This window comes from Blennius ocellaris, assembly GCF_963422515.1.
Source record: "Blennius ocellaris genome assembly, chromosome: 24".
NCBI lineage: Eukaryota > Metazoa > Chordata > Actinopteri > Blenniiformes > Blenniidae > Blennius > Blennius ocellaris.
In genome coordinates this window covers 7,432,975-7,452,379 of record NC_137673.1, presented here as the reverse complement: position 1 = coordinate 7,452,379, position 19,405 = coordinate 7,432,975, and the positions used below count along the sequence as shown (strand labels likewise).

General features: G+C 46.5%; 1 protein-coding gene across 1 annotated transcript in view; it reads left to right on the top strand.

Moving 5' to 3' along the window:
- Window positions 1–19,102, top strand: part of LOC308147840 (receptor tyrosine-protein kinase erbB-4-like) — a gene marked incomplete at its 3' end in the record, with an annotated part of 282,612 nt that extends 263,510 nt beyond the window's left edge. The window contains 7 exon segments of the mRNA XM_080520173.1: window positions 1,575–1,730; window positions 5,353–5,428; window positions 5,532–5,678; window positions 12,201–12,298; window positions 12,833–13,003; window positions 15,937–16,231; window positions 18,363–19,102. Of these exon segments, the coding sequence (XP_080376299.1) occupies window positions 1,575–1,730; window positions 5,353–5,428; window positions 5,532–5,678; window positions 12,201–12,298; window positions 12,833–13,003; window positions 15,937–16,231; window positions 18,363–19,102 (1,683 nt within the window).
- Between the last annotated feature and the right edge of the window lie 303 nt (window positions 19,103–19,405).

The window sequence follows — 19,405 nt, the reverse complement described above, 5'->3', positions numbered from 1 at the left end:
CCATTCAGCCCATTGAGCAACCAATTAACACTCCTTTGTTGCTGTTTTTTTTCTGTTTGTTTATCCCTCCCCCCCCGACTCGCTCTGCTCACCGGGTGTTCATAATCAACGTTAACGGGTAAGACGTCCATTCTTCTCCGCCTGCCCAGCCATCTTGAAAATGGCCCCCAATTACAGGGACGCCGCCACGGCAACGTGTCAGAGAAGCAATCTCAGCCATGACTGAACAAGATGATTCCTCGGTAGATATTGACGGTAGAACCTGAGTCGTGCGGCGGCGCGGCGGTTTGAGGAGTGTCACGGTGTTACTTCCACAAGAAGGGAACTTGTAAGAAGCCCCGAAGCCGCCCCGCGGGTCGCGTAAAACGGCACTCGGAGCCACGGGAAATGCAACTCTGAGAAAGTGCTCCGACTCTGTCTCCGTGGAAATGGTACAAAGTGATCCCACTCATTCGCTGTGAGACTGGGGAAAATGCAACTTTTTGAAAATGCTCTGCCTCCATTGAAAGGTGGTGGCAAGTTTTTGAACGCGCTCAATCCAACTTGGTCTCTGTGAAAATGGGGGAAATGCAACTTTTTGAAAATGCTCTGCCTTTGAAATGTGGTGACAAGTTTTTGAAAGCGCTCAATCCAACTTGGTCTCTGTGAAAATAGGGGAAATGCAACTTTTAGAAAATGCTCTGCCTCCATTGAAATGTGGTGACAACTCAAGTTTTTGAAAGCGCTCAATCCAGCTTGGTCTCTGAAAATGGGGGAAATGCAACTTTTTGAAAATGCTCTGCCTTTGAAATGTGGTGGCAAGTTTTTGAAAGCGCTCAATCCAACTTGGTCTCTGTGAAAACGGGGGAAATGCAACTTTTAGAAAATGCTCTGCCTCCATTGAAAGGTGGTGGCAAGTTTTTGAAAGCGCTCAATCCAACTTGGTCTCTGTGAAAATGGGGGGAATGCAACTTTTAGAAAATGCTCTGCCTCCATTGAAATGTGGTGACAACTCAAGTTTTTGAAAGCGCTCAATCCAACTTGGTCTCTGAAAATGGGGGAAATGCAACTTTTTGAAAACGCTCTGCCTTTGAAATGTGGTGACAAGTTTTTGAAAGCGCTCAATCCAACTTGGTCTCTGTGAAAACGGGGGAAATGCAACTTTTAGAAAATGCTCTGCCTCCATTGAAATGTGGTGACAACTCAAGTTTTTGAAAGGGGTCGTACTAATTCCCCATTCTCTTAATAGGGAAAATGCAATGTTTTGAACTCCCACTTTTTGAAAGCGCTCCAACTCGGGCACCACGGAAAACGAGGGGAAAACACAACTTTTCCAAAATGCTCCATCTTTCCGGGGAAACGGAGACAGGCTCAACTTTTTTGAAACGCTTCTTCTGCAGCAAAATGTGCAAAACGAGTACATTGATTCGTTGTCCGACCGTTTTCAGACGATTTCAGGGTGTTGATCGCTCGTTTTTAGCATCGCCGCAACACTTTCATGTTGGCGCTGACGTTCACCGCGCGACGAAGTCAAATGACGAACGAACCCCGAGGAGACGATTCACGGTCGCCTCTGTTGTGCTTGTGCCCCTCAGGGGATGATGTACCTGGAGGAGCGGCGGCTGGTGCACCGCGATCTGGCGGCGCGGAACGTCCTGGTGAAGTCGCCCAATCACATCAAGATCACCGACTTCGGCCTGGCGCGACTCCTGGACGCTGACGAGAAGGAGTACAACGCCGACGGGGGAAAGGTTGGTGTAAGTGGCGGCGTGTGCGTATCTGTGTGCGTGTGCGCGTGTGTGTGTGTGTGTACTGCTCTGACGTGCGCCGGGAGGCCGGAGCAACAGGAAGTGAACCGGGAAGTAAACCAGGAAGTTAATTAGTAAGTGAACCGGGAAGTTAATCAGTAAGTAAACCAGGAAGTTAATTAGTAAGTGAACCAGGAAGTTAATCAGTAAGTGAACCAGGAAGTAAACCAGGAAGTTAATTAGTAAGTGAACCGGGAAGTTAATCAGTAAGTGAACCGGGAAGTTAATCAGTAAGTAAACCAGGAAGTTAATTAGTAAGTGAACCAGGAAGTTAATCAGTAAGTGAACCAGGAAGTAAACCAGGAAGTTAATCAGTAAGTGAACCGGGAAGTTAATCAGTAAGTAAACCAGGAAGTTTATTAGTTAGTGAACCAGGAAGTAAATCAGGAAGTTAATCTGTAAGTAAACCAGGAAGTTAATCTGTAAGTAAACCAGGAAGTTAATCAGTAAGTGAACCGGGAAGTTAATCAGTAAGTGAACCGGGAAGTTAATCAGTAAGTAAACCAGGAAGTTTATTAGTTAGTGAACCAGGAAGTAAACCAGGAAGTTAATCAGGAAGTGAACCGGGAAGTTAATCAGTAAGTGAACCAGGAAGTTAATCAGGAAGTTAATCTGTAAGTGAACCAGGAAGTTAATCAGGAAGTGAACCAGGAAGTTAATTAGTAAGTGAACCAGGAAGTGAACCAAGAAATCAGGAAGTACAAAGGAATCAGACCAGAAGTGAAGCAGGAAGTTTCTCAGTGTGTCGTATGTCATTTTTCACACGGCAGCGTGAAATCAAAACGCCACCATTCCTCCATTCAACCCACGTGTTCTAAAGTCGAGTTGATCTCCTCGTGGAACCCATTTGGTGAAACACGATTTAATATATATATATGATAAGATATAATCCTAGTTTGGTTTTTTTTTCGAAAATTGAGGCTCCGATGTTGAAAACGTCAAAGTGTTTGTCTGTTGAAAATTCCCACTTTAAATCCGACGTGTTTACTGCCCTTAAAGCCTCCTTTGCACTGTTTACAGCCCCGTGGACGCAAGTGAGGCTTAGTCTATCAGTAACACACAGTTCTGTCCTGTTTTGTTTTGGGGGGTTTTTGTTTTTTTTTTCCTGTTCCCATGGATTTATTTTTATTCCTTTCACTCGGGCCGGCTGAGCATCGCCTGGAGCCTTGCGTCATCCACTTCTGAGCGCTCACTGTTTTGAAAAGACACATAAAAAGTGATATTAATCTTGAATTCATAGTTTTCAGTAAGTTCATACCCCCCCAAAAAAAATAAAACACACAATCTTTCAGCTGCATATTCAGATTTTTCCGAAATATGAAATAATGATTTCACCCGGTGTTGCTGCGGAAACGTGGCGATTGATTTTTCGCAGTTTCGCTAACCTGTAATCGCGTCACGCGGCGTTTTCTTGTTTAACATCCCCCCCAAGAAAAGAACCTGGATAGGAAATTAAGTCTATAAATCACCGTCAGTGTGTGTGTGAGGCCGTTTATATAACGTTTCAATTGAATAGGTATCTTTTTGAGTTTACACGGCGACATTTTTGAAAAACGATGTTGGTTTCCATGGAAACGGTCGAAATAATTTAGTGGGAAATAATTTAGCATGTTTTGAAAATTTTATTGTGTTTTCTCTCAGTTCAAAATCGTTTTGCTGTTTTCGAAATAGACCATGTTCCAAAAGTTTTTATTTTTTTTCCCTTTGTCCCAGTTTCCTCAGAATCGGAGCATTTTTGAAAACGACATATACAGACAGTCGGAGCCCAAAATGTCCACTTTGGAAGCTGTTTTCAATAAGTTTCACCGGGTCCATGCGCCATTGTCGCAAGAAAAAAGTTCCACATTTTCGGTAAACGGGGGATCTACCGTCAGTTTTTATGCTCTTTTACTGTGTCTGCCGTCCGATTTATCGCTGTTGCAAATCATTTCCGTGACATTTCCGAATAAATTTCATAAAGCTGAAATGAGCTTTCCTGTTGCCTTCGAATTATTTCTTGCGCCTCGTATTGTCGTGAGATTTTACCGCGAATAAAAATCCCCCAATGCCGGTCGCCGCCGCTGACGTACGACATCCAACATAAACGCGCCCGTGGTCAAACTCCCATCTCGTCGCGACGCAATTTTCGAAACACTTCATCGAAAACAAACCGCGCCGCCACGCTTTCCAATCAGCTCGTTTTGTTCGGGGACCCCGGCGACATTAATCAGAAGCTCGCTCGGGATTTACGACGCAAATTGCCCCGATCAACTCCCTTTATTAAATTGGCCTTATTTATTTATTTATTTATTTATTTATATATTTATTTATTTATTTATTTATTTATTTTTCTTCGTTCGGCGTGATGGACTCCAGGTCGGTGTTCACAGATGCCTCGATAAATGAGAAGTGTTGTCAGGGGGGGGTGTAAAAAAAAAAAAAAAAAAGGTAAATGAACGGAGATGAAAGCGGAGGGGTGGTACATTTCCACACCGAAGCGTTTCATTTCCTCTTCATTTCCCTCAAGAGCCGCCGTGTGTGTGTGTGTGTGTGTGTGTGTGTGTGTGTGTGTGTGTGTGTGTGTGTGTGTGTGTGTGTGTGTGTGTGTGTGTGTGTGTGTGTGTGTGTGTGTGTGTGTGTGTGTGTGTGTGTGTGTGTGTGTGTGTGTGTGTGTGTGTGTGTGTGTGTGTGTGTGTGTGCGCGCGCGCGCGCGCGCCATAATTGCCTTGTTCGATGGACATCTCGAAAAAAAAATCCCCTCTGCTGTCAATATGGAAATCATACGGCCATTTAGAAGACAGCGATGGCCGCCGCCGCCGCCGTCCTTGTCGGGAATGTCAAGAAGACCGCCGCCGTCATTATTATTATTATTATTATGATGATTATTATTTCACACCCCGCCTGCTCTGCAGCTACAAGCGATGGAGAAACGGCCAATACAATCTCATTTAGTGTCCTATAAGCCGGCTTACTATATCGATGACCCCCCTCCCCCCCCGGGGGGTTGGACGGAATCCAATCAATCACAATACTTCAGTGACATCGAGCGGAGCGGGAACGACGGTTTGGGAGCGCCGTCGATTTTTTAAATTTATTTTTCTTTTCCCCGGCGTCTCTCAAAGCGACGGTCGCAAAGCAGAATTAAAGGGTAGGGGAGAATTTGGTGTCTGTTCAAAGCGACGATCGCAAAGCAGAATCAAAGGGTAGGGGAGAATTTGGTGTCAGTTCAAAGCGACGGTCGCAAAGCAGAATCAAAGGGTAGGGGAGAATTTGGTGTCGGTTCAAAGCAACGGTCGCAAAGCAGGATCAAAGGGTAGGGGAGAATTTGGTGTCGGTTCAAAGCAACGGTCGCAAAGCAGGTTCAAAGGGTAGGGGAGAATTTGGTGTCGGTTCAAAGCGACGGTCGCAAAGCAGGATCAAAGGGTAAGGGAGAATTTGGTGTCGGTTCAAAGCAACGGTCGCAGAGCAGGTTCAAAGGGTAGGGGAGAATTTGGTGTCAGTTCAAAGCGACGGGCGCAAAGCAGAATCAAAGGGTAGGGGAGAATTTGGTGTCGGTTCAAGGTGTTGCAATGTTTTCTCTCGTCAGATGCCGATCAAGTGGATGGCGCTGGAGTGCATCCACTACCGGAAGTTCACCCACCAGAGCGACGTGTGGAGCTACGGTGCGTCCTGGGGTGGAGGCAATTCCACAATCGGACCTCGGTTTTTTTTGGGGGGGGGGAGCTTCGCTCATGTAATTCTCTCTCTCTCTCTCTCTCTCTCCAGGAGTCACCATCTGGGAGCTGATGACGTTCGGGGGCAAGCCGTACGACGGCATCCCCACGCGGGAGATCCCGGACATCCTGGAGAAAGGGGAGCGCCTGCCGCAGCCGCCCATCTGCACCATCGACGTCTACATGGTCATGGTGAAATGTGAGGAACGACACGCTAGGCTGCAAACACACACACACGTACACACAACACAACAAATCGCCCACTCTTTGAAATGTATGGAGGTTTTTTTTTTTTGAGGGATATCCTACATGAGGATGAGTAACTGCAGATGGAAAATACAAAGAAATCTGAGGAATTAGACGAATATATAATGCTTCGACCTTTTAAGAGTTGCCGGTCACAGGAGCCAATCAAATGTTGTAGTTATTTATTAAAAAAAACTTTTTTAGCAATAGTAATTGTTTCATTGTTAAATGTTCTATCAAAACATTGACTGTAAAATGTTGTAATTATATTTATATTTTTATATTAAACAATAAATATTTATAATTCTAATTATGATGGCTATTATTATTAGTATTAGGAGTAAATAAAATAAATAAATACGTGAATAAGCTATCTATTTTTAATACAATAATAGTAATAGTTATCCTCATTATTGTTATCAAAACAAGAAATATATAATATAATAATAATGTTTATACTGATTTATTAAAGAATATAATAATAATTATGATGGTGATTATTTTTATTGCTCTATTTTTAATAAGATAAAAAGCAACTATTATGATTATTATTATGAATATTATGATTTTTATTATTATTATTATTATTATTATTATTACAGTGAATCTGGATAAAAAACAGGACACATTTTTTTTTAATAAAATAGGTTTCATGACTATTTCACAAACTTTGTCATCCTGGCTTTTCTGTACGTGTTCAGGAAAGTTCCTTTTTCCAAGATGGCGGACGAACGGGCATTGAAACCTGTAGGACTTTGGCGCTTTAGAGAAAGATAATTAATAGATTTGACCTTTTTGAAATTGTCGTATAGAAATAGAATGAGTAGATTGATGTAAGCCAAGTTTCCTTGTATAAGAGAAGGGCTGAACGCGTTTGACCCCTGAGAGGTCACCGCTGAGCTTCACACCGTCGACTTCAAGGCATCAGCTCTTCATACATGATTATTTCCTCACCCGCCGTTCACGGCGACCGTTTCGGGCCCGTCTTCGTCCTTCTCATCGTGTTTTCCCCACTCGGCTGGAGGCTATCGCCGGCGAGCCCCGAGTTTGACGATCAAACAGGAAACGCGTTTAGAATATTCATCCGTTTGGAATGTGGTGGTAAAACTCGGCGGACGGTGGTTTTATGGCGCGGGGGCCCGCGTGGTCAGTCCGCCAGCGTGCGCTGGACCGGGACCGCGGTTCCGGTCGGCGTGGCGACGGAGGGGATCCGCCCTCACACATGTCCAGGAAGGCGTCCAGACGCCGCGGTGCCAGAACGGTCTGGCAGTCTGGCCGTCACGGCGCCACCGCGGAGTGACGTTTCCCCGTCGCTCACGCAGAAAGTCTCGCCCACAAAACCCGTTTTGTGCCAATTTTGAGTTTGTCGTTCCAGAAAAGTTTTGCAATTTGCGCGGCAACGATTTGGAAAACGATGTTTGTTTCCAACCGAACTTGCAGAACCGCTTTAAAAAAAACTATGGAGTGAGTCTGCCAGGCCACGAGTTGGCGCCGTTGGTAGTTTTTTGTTGTGAATCCACACACACACACACACACACACACACACACACACACACACACACACACACACACACACACACACACTGGACGTAAAAACTACCAAGCTACTGTCGATCTACTTGTGCCTGTGCAGAACAAATATTTTACTATGGCACAGTGGCAGCGTCCAAAAAATGTTGTCGTCCCGTTTCCATGGCGACGGAGTCTGAAAAAAGTGTTTTTTTTGTGTGACTAGATTAGTATCGAGGAAAATACAAAGAAATCTTGAGGAATTAGAATACATTTTTTCGTCTTCTATAATGCTTCAACCTTTTAAGAGTTGCAGATCAAATTATGTAGTTATTTATTTTTAATACATGTATTTTTTAATAATAATGGTCATTCTTTATTTGTTAAAAATCCCTATAATAATAATTATTATTATTATTGTTTTCATCATCATTAATTAATTTATCATTATTATTATTCATAATAATAATAATGATAAATTAATTAAAAAAAATTTTTACAAAAAATTCCCTATAATTTTATTAACACTGCATAAACTAAATAAATAAAATAGTCTTTACCAAGAGGAATAAGTGAGGTTGAGTTTCCGGTCTAAACGGTTTCAGCCTCGCCGTTTAGAAACGCTTTCTGCTGTTCAGCATCATTTGCTTTGACAAATTGCGGAGCTGCTTCTCGCCATCTGCCCGTCTCCGGGACTCTTCACATGTTTGGAGATTTAGCTGACGCTAATTATCGGCTGAGACCGATTATTTTTTTTTTTTTCAAAAAGGTTGCATTTTCTGAGCTTTTTTTTTTTTTTTTTTGAGAAGTTCCACCTTGGGAGCCATTTTCAAAAAGCTGAGGCTGAGACGGTCGGCTTTCATCGCAAACGGCTGAATCCATTGCAACTGGAGCAGTTTGTGGTGGGGGGGGGGGGGGGGGGGGGCGTTGAACCGGCAACCTTCCATCTGAAAGACGACCAACTTGGCGTCACCTTTACGAATTGCCGCGGCGACTAAAATGCCAAACGACTCTGAAAGAGAGTGATGTGATCCCGCTTTGGAGCTCCATATCAAAACACGTTCCCACGACGACGACAAACAAAAACAAACAAACAAACAACAAAAAAAGTGAATCCGACCGAAATGTCATATCTGATCGTTCGCATCCAAGCCGTTTCAGCCCCCGAGAGCCACCGGTCGCGTTTTCAGAGGAATGGAAATCGTTGTGGACGACGACTTTAAACGCCGGCGGCCAAAATGGATTCTTCTCAAACGCTCCCGGTTTTATTTGACGGGGGTTTTCCGACGGGGGAAAGTTCGGAGGCCGAATAATCGGGATGATTGATTTCTGTGGAAATGAGCAAAAACAGCCAAATTGGGGGGGATTGAGCGCGGTGAAAACAAATCAGGGGAATATATTAAAACTGGATTTCTCTCAAGATTGAAAGCGCCGCGTTATTGAGGAATTATTGAAAGGCTTTTGTTTTTTTGGGGTTTGTTTTTGTTTTTTTGTTTTTTTTACTCGCGTATCATTTTTAACCTCGTTCTTTAATGCATGCGCTCTTATTATGAAATATTTAGAGAAATAACACATCAAGAAGATATGAATACATGAATAAATATTACGTTAAAAACATAAATATGATCCCTCCAGAAATGATGAAATAGACTATATTCCCCCCAAAATTTTTATTTATCAATAACACAAAATAAAACTATTAAAATATTAAAAATATTGCTGTAAATAATAATATAATAAAACATATGAGGATACATTATATTTGAAAGTATTAAAGGGTAACTGAAATGTTTTTCAGATTTCATCTTTAGAAAGAAGAATAAATATGCTTTCGAAAGGTATATAACATTCCCAGATAAAAGTCCGAATTCCGACCCTTTTAATTGACTTTACATGATGCAGCAGACGACGGTATATTTGCGGGCCATAAATGTGACTGAGCTAGACCGGATATGACGTACGAGGGGTTATATGTCCCAGCCAAAACAACATCAGCTGATTGAAGAATGGAGGGGTTTGGCGATACAGAAGCACCTAGGAGCGATGTTAGCGAAGATTTAAGTGACGTATCGTTGGTTTTGGACGAAGATGAAGGAGAGGAATCATCGGAGGAAGAATTAGAAGAAAATCAAGGCGTTCAACCATACATGTTTGAGCCGTGAGTACATATTGTGTGTGACCGGGTATTTACCCGTGAGTACATATTGTGTGTGACCGGGTATTTACCCGTGTGCACATATTGTGTGTGACCGGGTATTTACCCGTGTGCACATATTGTGTGTGACCGGGTATTTACCCGTGTGCACATATTGTGCGTGACCGGGTATTTACCCGTGTGCACATATTGTGCGTGACCGGGTATTTACCCGTGTGCACATATTGTGCGTGACCGGGTATTTACCCGTGTGCACATATTGTGTGTGACCGGGTATTTACCCGTGTGCACATATTGTGTGTGACCGGGTATTTACCCGTGTGCACATATTGTGCGTGACCGGGTATTTACCCGTGTGCACATATTGTGTGTGACCGGGTATTAACCCTTGTGTCAGAGTGGGTGTTTTGCAAAGTTTATTGGTCTATTTGTCTTAAGTTTTAGCAGGTTTTAAAAAGACTTACTGAAGGTTGGGTTTAAAAATCCGTTAAAAAGCCGTTTAAAAATGGTGGGGACAGAACCAGGTTTCAGGATACGTTTCCTCTTCACATCAAAACCAAGTGACTCTCGGATTGCGGGTGCTGTTTCGTAACAGTCATCCGTGAAATGTTGACTGCAGAGATAGGAGGCCTCTGTTGGTGTCCAGTTGGAGCGAGTGCGCTGCACTTGTTTTGTCCATAATCTCCTCAAAGTTTCATCTTTTGGGAATTTATGGACACTTACAGACGGACTGGGCATTTGGGAACACCCAGCCGCAACACAACGCTTAGGCATGACTCTAAAAAACTGCTAAATAACGCGATAATGCAGAGCACATGTAAACAAGACACTACGATCAGCTGTTGTGGGCGGAAGTAAATAACTCCTCATACGTCACAGCGCAAAACTACGGCAAGTTGGGAAAACTAGGTCAGATTCACAGGGCGGGAGATTTAAAGGCATTTTTAGACGTTCGGCGCTCAAGAGCAAGATAGTGGTGTGATTGTCATTGGTGTGTCATATATCATTCGAAAGGGGGAAAAATAATGCTAAATACTGGTGTATTTTAATAGAATTATTTCAGGGACCCTTTAAATAATAAAGTACATTAATTATAAACTCAAAAAGCAATATTTGTTGGTTTTTTTGTTTAAAAAAATTTTTTTTTTTAATTAAATGTAGCATATCCATGACTCTTGAGGTTGATTATTGGATTGTTGAATACCAGCCACCACGTGGCCACTCATAGGCTCCCGTAGTCCAAAATGGTGGATTTCCGATGCACCAAACCTGCAGATATTCCCAAACATTTCCAAAATGACATCACACGTTGTCTCCCGACTATATATTGACACACAGTGAGTCAGAGGAGCAGGAAGGCTCGGCTGCATTCCTTCTAATTGCGTGTTGACTGAGAGCCGTTGTTTGGGATTAGCCGCGCCGTCACGCTGCGTGCCCCCCCCCCCCCCGCCCGCCCCGATAAAGATGAAATGGGGTTGGATTGCCGCGGTAATTGCACCTCATTTCGGTAATGTGCCTGCGTGGCGGCGGGACCAAGGCAAGGTGGCAGCCGGGTTTATGCCGGGAGAGACGGATTTAACCGGAGAGACGTGTTTGACTTGACGCTAATGCGCCCAGGACACGCCTCTCAGGCCAGAGAGTGTCACTTTGATGTGACTGGATGTGCACTGGCGAGGCCAGGCCACTAGGGGAGCTCATGCTCATGTTTGACCTTTTTTTTTTTTTTTTGCATTTTAAGCATTTAAGTAGTGGTACCTTTACGCTATTGGTGGGGTTGATATTGAGTCATTACGACGGTTTTGAAGGAATGGGTTTAGGAAAAAACACCAAAATTCTCCCTTTAACAAACAATATTCCATCATTTACCATCAAAATTCCACCTTTTCCCATATACATTTCACCATTTCCCTCCGAATTCCACTTCATTGCCACTAAAATCCCACTGTTTACAAGCATATTTCACCTTTTACCACCAATATTCGACCACTCACCACCAGATTTCCACTATTTACTACAAAAAATCCATCTTTTACTGACAATATTCCACCATTTACCATTAAATGTCCACCTTTTACCACCAACATTCTCCCTTTAACAAACAATATTCCACCATTTACTATAAAATTTTCACCTTTTACCACCATGATTTCACCATTTACCACAAAATTCCAACATTTACCACCAAAATTACATCATTTACCATCAAAATTCCACCTTTTCCCATATACATTTCACCATTTCCCACCGAATTCCACTTTATTGCCACTAAAATCCCACTGTTTACAAGCATATTTCACCTTTTACCACCAATATTCGACCACTCACCACCAGATTTCCACTGTTTCCCACCAAATTCCCATTATTTCCTACAAAATGTCAATCTTTTACTGACAATATTCCACCATGTCCACCTTTTACTACCATGATTTCACCATTTACCACAAAATTCTACCTTGTACCCCCAAAATTCCACTATACAACACAAAACTTCTACTGTGTGCCACCACAATTCCACCTTTAACAAACAATATTCCATCATTTACAATCAAAATTCGACGGTTTTGAAGGAATCAAGTGACAGCGTGTCTTTATTGAAAAGTCATGAGACGTAGATAGATAGATTAAGCTACGAGCTGCTCAGCACCCAGGAAGGTGGTGACGGGGGGGTTTTACCTCTGAGAATTGTGACTTACATTTTTATTTTTTGACACGCACAGCCAGTTAACAACTCGGCTCTGTGTTTATTTCTCTGAACTTTCACTCCCTCCTGCTCCTTCCTCACGTCTCCGGGTCTTTGCTTTTCCTCCCCAGGCTGGATGATCGACGCAGACAGCCGGCCGAAGTTCAAGGAGTTGGCTGCCGAGTTCTGCAGGATGGCTCGCGACCCCCAGCGGTATCTGGTCATCCAGGTGTGTTCCGCCCGCCTCTTTCCAGAATGAGGATTTTTCGGTGTGGCCGTTTCCACGACAACGGGGCTCAAGGCCTACTGAAAACCTTTGAAAACTACGCCAACGCCGTCAACTTGAAAAGAGAAAACGCAATGCGTTTTGAAAAACACTCCCACTCTGGAACCAACACTTCGTCTCCATAGAGATCGGGGAAATGCAATGTTTTGAAAGTGCAACTTTTTGAAAATGCAATGTTTTGACTCACCGTGATAACGATCCAACTTGGTCGTCTATCCATGCGAATGCCGGCGTACCTGCCATTCTTAATGTTTATCACGTATCGTGTCCCTGCTAGCATGCGCGTGTGGTCTCGTTACGAAAACACCCAACGTCGCCCGCTAGTGGTCCAACGGGAAAACGACATCATTTTCAGTGTTTCCGAAACTTTTCCGGCTTTCAAAACATTGTAAAAGCAAAACTTTTTCTGAAACCCTTGAAACGCCTTCGTCTGATGCGAGGGTCTGTTCCTTTAAATACCGTCTGTCCTCGATCCAGGGAGACGACCGCATGAAGCTTCCGAGTCCCAACGACAGCAAGTTCTTCCAGAGCCTCCTGGACGAGGAGGATCTGGACGACCTGATGGATGCCGAGGAGTACCTGGTGCCTCGAGGTTTCAACGCCGCTTCGCAGTCGTGCACAACCAGACCCAGAGTCGACTCCAACAGAGTAAGATGTCGTCTTTTTAGTTTGTTTGTTTTTTTTTTTCTTTTAAAGTCGGCTGTCTTTGAATGATGGATGCCCGGCTCAGGGGCTTTGAGGTGTCGTTTCAAGGAATCCGACGGTCGATAAGGGCACCTGTTTGTAGATGCTTCGATGTTTCACAGAGCGAGACTTCTGACAATCTTATCATGAGCCTTGACCTCTTCCGTGAGGTAAATAAAGATGTTGTTGCTGCTACGGGCATGAATGTGCAACGCGGTGCTTTTCTCAAGACTCCTGCTGCAGGTGTAGAAACAGTCTCAGAGGAAGAACCACCAAGAAATTCTTTACATCTTCATATTAGCTTGGTAATTGGCATGTTTACTTGTGTCACCCCTACCTGAACTGTCTGTATCCCTACCCCCTACCTGAACAAGGGTTTGTATCCCTACCCTCTATCTGAACCAGGGTCTGTATCCCTACCTCCTACCTGAACCAGGGTCTGTATCCCTACCCCCTACCTGAACCAGGATTTGTATCCCTACCCCCTACCTGAACCAGGGTCTGTATCCCTACCCTCTACCTGAACCAGGGTTTGTATCCCTACCCTCTACCTGAACCAGGGTCTGTATCCCTACCCCCTACCTGAACCAGGGTCTGTATCCCTACCCCCTACCTGAACCAGGGTCTGTATCCATACCCCCTGCCTGAACCAGGGTCTGTATCCCTACCCCCTACCTGAACCAGGGATCTGTATCCCTACCTCCTACCTGAACCAGGGTTTGTATCCCTACCCTCTACCTGAACCAGGGTCTGTATCCCTACCCCCTACCTGCACCAGGGTCTGTATCCCTCCCTCCTACCTGAACCAGGGTCTGTATCCCTCCCTCCTACCTGAACCAGGGTCTGTATCCCTACCCCTACCTCAACCAGGGTCTGTATCCCTACCCCCTACCTGAACCAGGGTCTGTATCCCTACCCCTACCTCAACCAGGGTCTGTATCCCTACCCCTACCTCAACCAGGGTCTGTATCCCTACCCCCTACCTGAACCAGGGTCTGTATCCCTCCCCACTCCTCTCCTCGACTTTTGAGATTGACATTGAGAATTCTTTGTTTAGTAGAAAGTCGTAACCTAACAAAGGTTTTCCCGGACGTCTGTCCTTCAAAGCAAGACTTCCACACATTCATTCTGACTCGGAAGATGAACTGATTGGATTTTAACGGTATAAAGATGAAGTGTTAATGCGACATTAACGGTCAAAAGCTGCCTGCACTGTCCTCTGCAAGCGCTCAAGGTGGATGAGAACTCTCAATACACGGATGGTCCCCCCCCCCCACCCCCCCCACCCCCACTAAAAGCCCACCTCCATCATTTCCATCCCAGCGTGTGTGGCTTAAACCTGGACTCTTTCTGCACGGGGTCCCCAGGCCCCCGGGCTTCATTACTCAGCGCTCCACAAGCAAATAACAGGCGCTCACTTAAAATGCGGGAGCTGTTTGCGAATACGAAACGATTGGCGGCCCGGCTCTGCAGCATGCGCCTCCAGTAACCTGCCCACGGCTCTGCATCTTATGCACCTTTACCCCCAACCCACCCCCCGGCGACCGATCCGTTCGCCCGTGGCTCTCCGTCCTCCGACGGCCAGACGCCTTCATCGCCGATATGAAACCCATTACAGAGTCAAGCGTTTGCTTCCCGACCTGAAGGAAGTCGCCCGTTGCGTAAATCCGGGCGCGAGCCGACTCGCGCCAAAGCAAGCTAGTTATTCAGGCGCACGGACGGTTCACTTATCCACGCCGGTTCTCTCTCACGCTCTTAAAGAGGAGCGGATAATGACTCGCTTTGAAGAAGGGATGAACACGTTCGGAGGAGGAAGCTGATTGCAGTGAGCGTGAGCAAGAGAGAGAGAGAGAGAGAGGACTGTGGGAGTAGGTGGACAGATATAACCCCGGGACATTTCCTTTTTCTTCTCCTTCTCTTTTTGCATTATTTATTTATTTTTTGGTTGTTGTTGTGTTTTGTAGCTCTCCTTCCTGTAATTGCCGCTGCAGCGCGAAGCAGCTGGCAGGAGTGCAGAGGAGTTGGCCTGGATTAAATAGCCCACGGCAAACCAGCGCCAGCGCCGCGCCGCGAGAGCCCTTTGCTTCGCGCGTCGTGTTTTTTTTTTTCTTGTGGGGTTTTATTTCATTGGTATTTTGAGGGTTCAGGTATCTGAATCCGCGCTTCGCCCGGCTGCCCCTCGCGGTCCCTTACGGCTGATGACTCCGCCAACACAACTCCGCGTGAGACTTCCCCCGTCGGCGGCAGCATGAGCGGCTAAAAAGTCGACTTCCTCGCCTCGGGAGGCACGGGGCCGCCATAAAACACACTGAACAGTATTCTTTTCCGTATTTGTTCGTCGGAGGCGATCGCTGCAATCTTCTGGTTTTTTTTTGGTTTTTTGCATTTTTAGTTTACGCGTTTCGAAAACGGTGTCTGTTTATGCAGAAACTGCCCGAAACGCTGGAGATCAAAGAGTTTAGCGTGCCGGAGCACGAGTCGGCGCTGTAGGTTGTTTTGCGTTGAAACCACACATACGCACAGAGGACAATACACAATAAGTTAAAGTTGTTTTTCCAAATTTCCACAGAGACGAAGCATTTTCAAAAAGTTGCATTTCCCCTCCCCCCCCAAACTCCCCTTTATTTTAAAAGTAGCTTTCCCCCCCCCCCCTGTTTCCACGGCGACAGTCGGCGTTGCGTATTCCCCCATCTGCACGGAAATACATTTTTCGATGTTTTCACCCATCTCCACGGAGACTTTCAAAAAGCGGCGCTTCCCCCTGTTTCCACGGAGACGGGAGTTTAAGCACCACCCAGCAACTCTCCCGCGTCCCCCACCTGTGGTGTCAAATTCTGGAATGATTAATTTTTGTTTGTTATTTGGACCAAACGCGTCGTTCCCGTCTCTGTCCACAGAACCAGTTCGGCTACCGAGACGGGGGCCCGAACCCCGCCGAGGGCCCCCTGCCGGGAGCCCCGGCCTGCTTGAACCCGGAGGCCACGGGGGGTCTGGGTCCGGCCCTGGAGGAGCAGCAGCAGCAGCGCTGCAACGGGAGCCTGCACAAGAAGAGCCTGAGCCAGGCGGCGGGGGAGGACAGCGGGGGCCAGAGGTACAGCGCCGACCCCACCATCTTCCTCGGGGACAGGGCGTCCCGGGGGGACACCGACGAGGACGGGTACATGACGCCGATGAAGGACAAGAGCTCGTCAGGTACTCGTCACAGGAACACAGGCTCAAATCAAGTTCATTCAATATTAAGAGGCGATTTTTTTTACATTCGCAAAGAAAAAAAATCGCTACCGTCGCCAGTATTGGAAGAAATGTTCTCATTTGTTGAACATCAACTCACAACTTTACTTCTGTGAAATAATTACATTTTCAGATTTTCTAATATATGTTTTTTCTTTCTTGTATGCAAATTAAGGTCAGTCTCTTGTTTTTAAATGTGACAAAAGCATGCATGTGAACAAGGCGCTCAATTTCAAATATCTGAAAACATTTTTGTTTTGTCATTTTGTAGCCCATGTAGATCTAAAGATTCCACCTTGTACCACCGAAATTCCACTATATAACACAAAACTTCTACTGTGTACCACCAAAATTCCACCTTTAACAAACAATATTCCACCATTTACCATTAAATTTCCACCTTTTACCACCATGATTTCACCATTTACCACAAAATTCCACCATTTACCACCAAAATTCCACCTTTAACAAACAATATTCCACCATTTACCATTAAATTTCCACCTTTTACCATCATGATTTCACCATTTACCACAAAATTCCACCATTTACCACCAAAATTCTCCCTTTAACAAACAATATTCCATCATTTACATCAAAATTCCACCTTTTCCCATATACATTTCACCATTTCTCTCCGAATTCCACTTTATTGCCACTAAAATCCCACTGTTTACAAGCATATTTCACCTTTTACCACCAATATTCGACCACTCACCACCAAATTTCCACCGTTTCCCACCGAATTCCCACTATTTACTCCAAAAATTCCATCTTTTACTGACAATATTCCACCATTTACCACATTTTACCACCATAATTTCACCATTTCCCATAAAATCCGACCTTGTACACCCGAAATACCATTGTTTAACAATGACTTTCCACTGTGTACCCCCAAAATTCCATCCTTTAACAAACAGTATCCCATCCTTTACCACTGGAAGTCCAAGTGAAATGACAGAAGTGGATGTTTGATTCTTTCAATTGGTAATCGTGTGCGTAAACCGTATCGTACACCGTGTGCGACGCAGCTCCTCTCGTTAAACGCTTCACATCAGATCTCGACTTTGGAAGTAAACCGTTGGGCCAAAATCCGTCAAGCGGAAAGAATTCAATCAGTGTGACTTTAAAAAAAAGAAAGAAAAAAAAAGTGTCCGTTTAAGCTCTGCTCCTTTGCAGTTTGATTTACCGACAAGCAGGTTCCCTTCCCTGCGGGGGATCCATAATTTACTCTTCTTAATCCACAGTTGGATGTGGATTATATCCGACGTTCTCCCGTTACTATTAACGTCTCACTTATCTGCAAAAAGCGCCAGGTAGCGCTCCGCAATTAGTCACAGAGGAGCTGCATCATCTCCTGCAAGACTCGGCGAAACAAAAGCACGTTTCCAGGTCTGGAGCGAGCGCTCCGGATTCCAGTCCCCGTCTCCTTCCCTCTCCTCCGTCGTCTCGTCGCAGCGTCAATACGATCTTCTGTGGTGAAGTCGGCCTGTCATTCCTCGCCCGCTCATTCCATTCCGTCCCATTGATTAAGATTCCCGGCGGCGGCCACTGCTGAGTCGTGTTTTTTTTTTTTGCCTTTGATCATAATTCAGTCCATCAGCGCTGCCCATCTTTGATTTGTCTGAGCGGCTCAACAAAGCCGGCAGCAAAACGCATCTGATGCAATGTCAAGGAGCTGAGGAGTGGGCAAAATCAATAGGTTTCACACCCCGCCGTTAAAGTGCTTGGAAGCAGTGAAGAGGAGGTCATTTGTTGGCATTGTCACCCCTCCCCCCCTCCCCCCCCCTCCCCCTCCAGATGGAGTTTCCAGTGCCAAAGAATCGCCTGGCACGTCGCCCATCTGGTCCTGAGTGGCAGTCATTATCGCCATTATCATCACCATCTCCATTTTCCCTCCTCGCCAGCAGCCCGATCCCTCTCCTTCCTCCTCTTCCACATTCGCTTCCTCTTGTTTTCTCGCCTCCTGATTAGATCTTGAGAATATTTCCTGTCCTTTGCTCTTACGAACTGCCTTTTTTTTTTTCTTCTTCCTTCCTTCCTTCCTCCTGTCCTCCCTTCCCCTCCCCCTCCCAAATCTGTGCTGCAGAATATCTGAATCCCATTGAGGAGAATCCGTTTGTGTCGCGGCGTAAAAACGGCGAGGTCCACGCCCTGGACAACCCGGGCTACCACAGCACGCCCAACAGCCAGCCCAAAGGGGAGGACGAGTACATCAACGAGCCCCTCTACCTCAACACCTTCCACAGCCCCGCCGACCTGAGCCTGGAAGCCCTGCGGCGGAACGGCTTGCCGCTGCCCATCCCGCCGCCGGCCGCCCCGGGCTCCCACCTCCCGCTGGCCCTCCAGAGCGGCCCGCCGCACTACCCTCTCCCCGCCGCGCAGCCGTCGCCGTCCGGCCTGCAGTGCCACCACGGCCCGCCGCCGCACGTCCTCCACGCCCACCACCAAGGCGGCGCCCAGGCCCAGGCCGGCCGGCCGGGCGCCTCGGCCACCATCGGCCACGGAGGCCTGCCCGCCTACCAGAGCCTCGCCTCCACGCTGAAGCACGGCGGCGGGCCGACGTCGGGCAAGGCCGTCGGCAAGAAGCTGAAGGTGACCTTCGACAATCCGGAATACTGGCAGCACAGCTTGCCCCCCAAGTCGTCCGGCCAGGCGCTGCCCGACGGCGCCCAGGGGGGCTCGGCCCACGCCACGCTCTTCTACAAGCAGAACGGACACACGCGGCCGGCGGCGGCCGAAAACCCCGAGTACCTGTCGGAGTTCTCGCTCAAACCCGGCGCCGCCTTGCCCCCGCCGCCCTACCGGCAGCGGAACACTGTGGTCTAGGCGGCGCCGCGCCGCAAACACTGCCCGAATCTCGTCACCGACATCGTCTCCGGTTCCCAGCGACGGCCACAACCAAAGCCGGCCCCGTCACTATTACCCCCCCCCACCCCCCACCCCCACCCCTCCCCCCCCTCCCCCAAGACAAAGCGCCATCTGCTGTAGATTGTAGCAACGTCACCCGGGCCGAGAGGAAGCACAGCTTCACTCTATCCACCAAGCGACCCCATTTGTCTGACCTGTAGATAGAGACTGCGCTCCGAGGGCGGAGGGCGGAGGGCGGAGGGTACGGTCATTTCTGCAAGG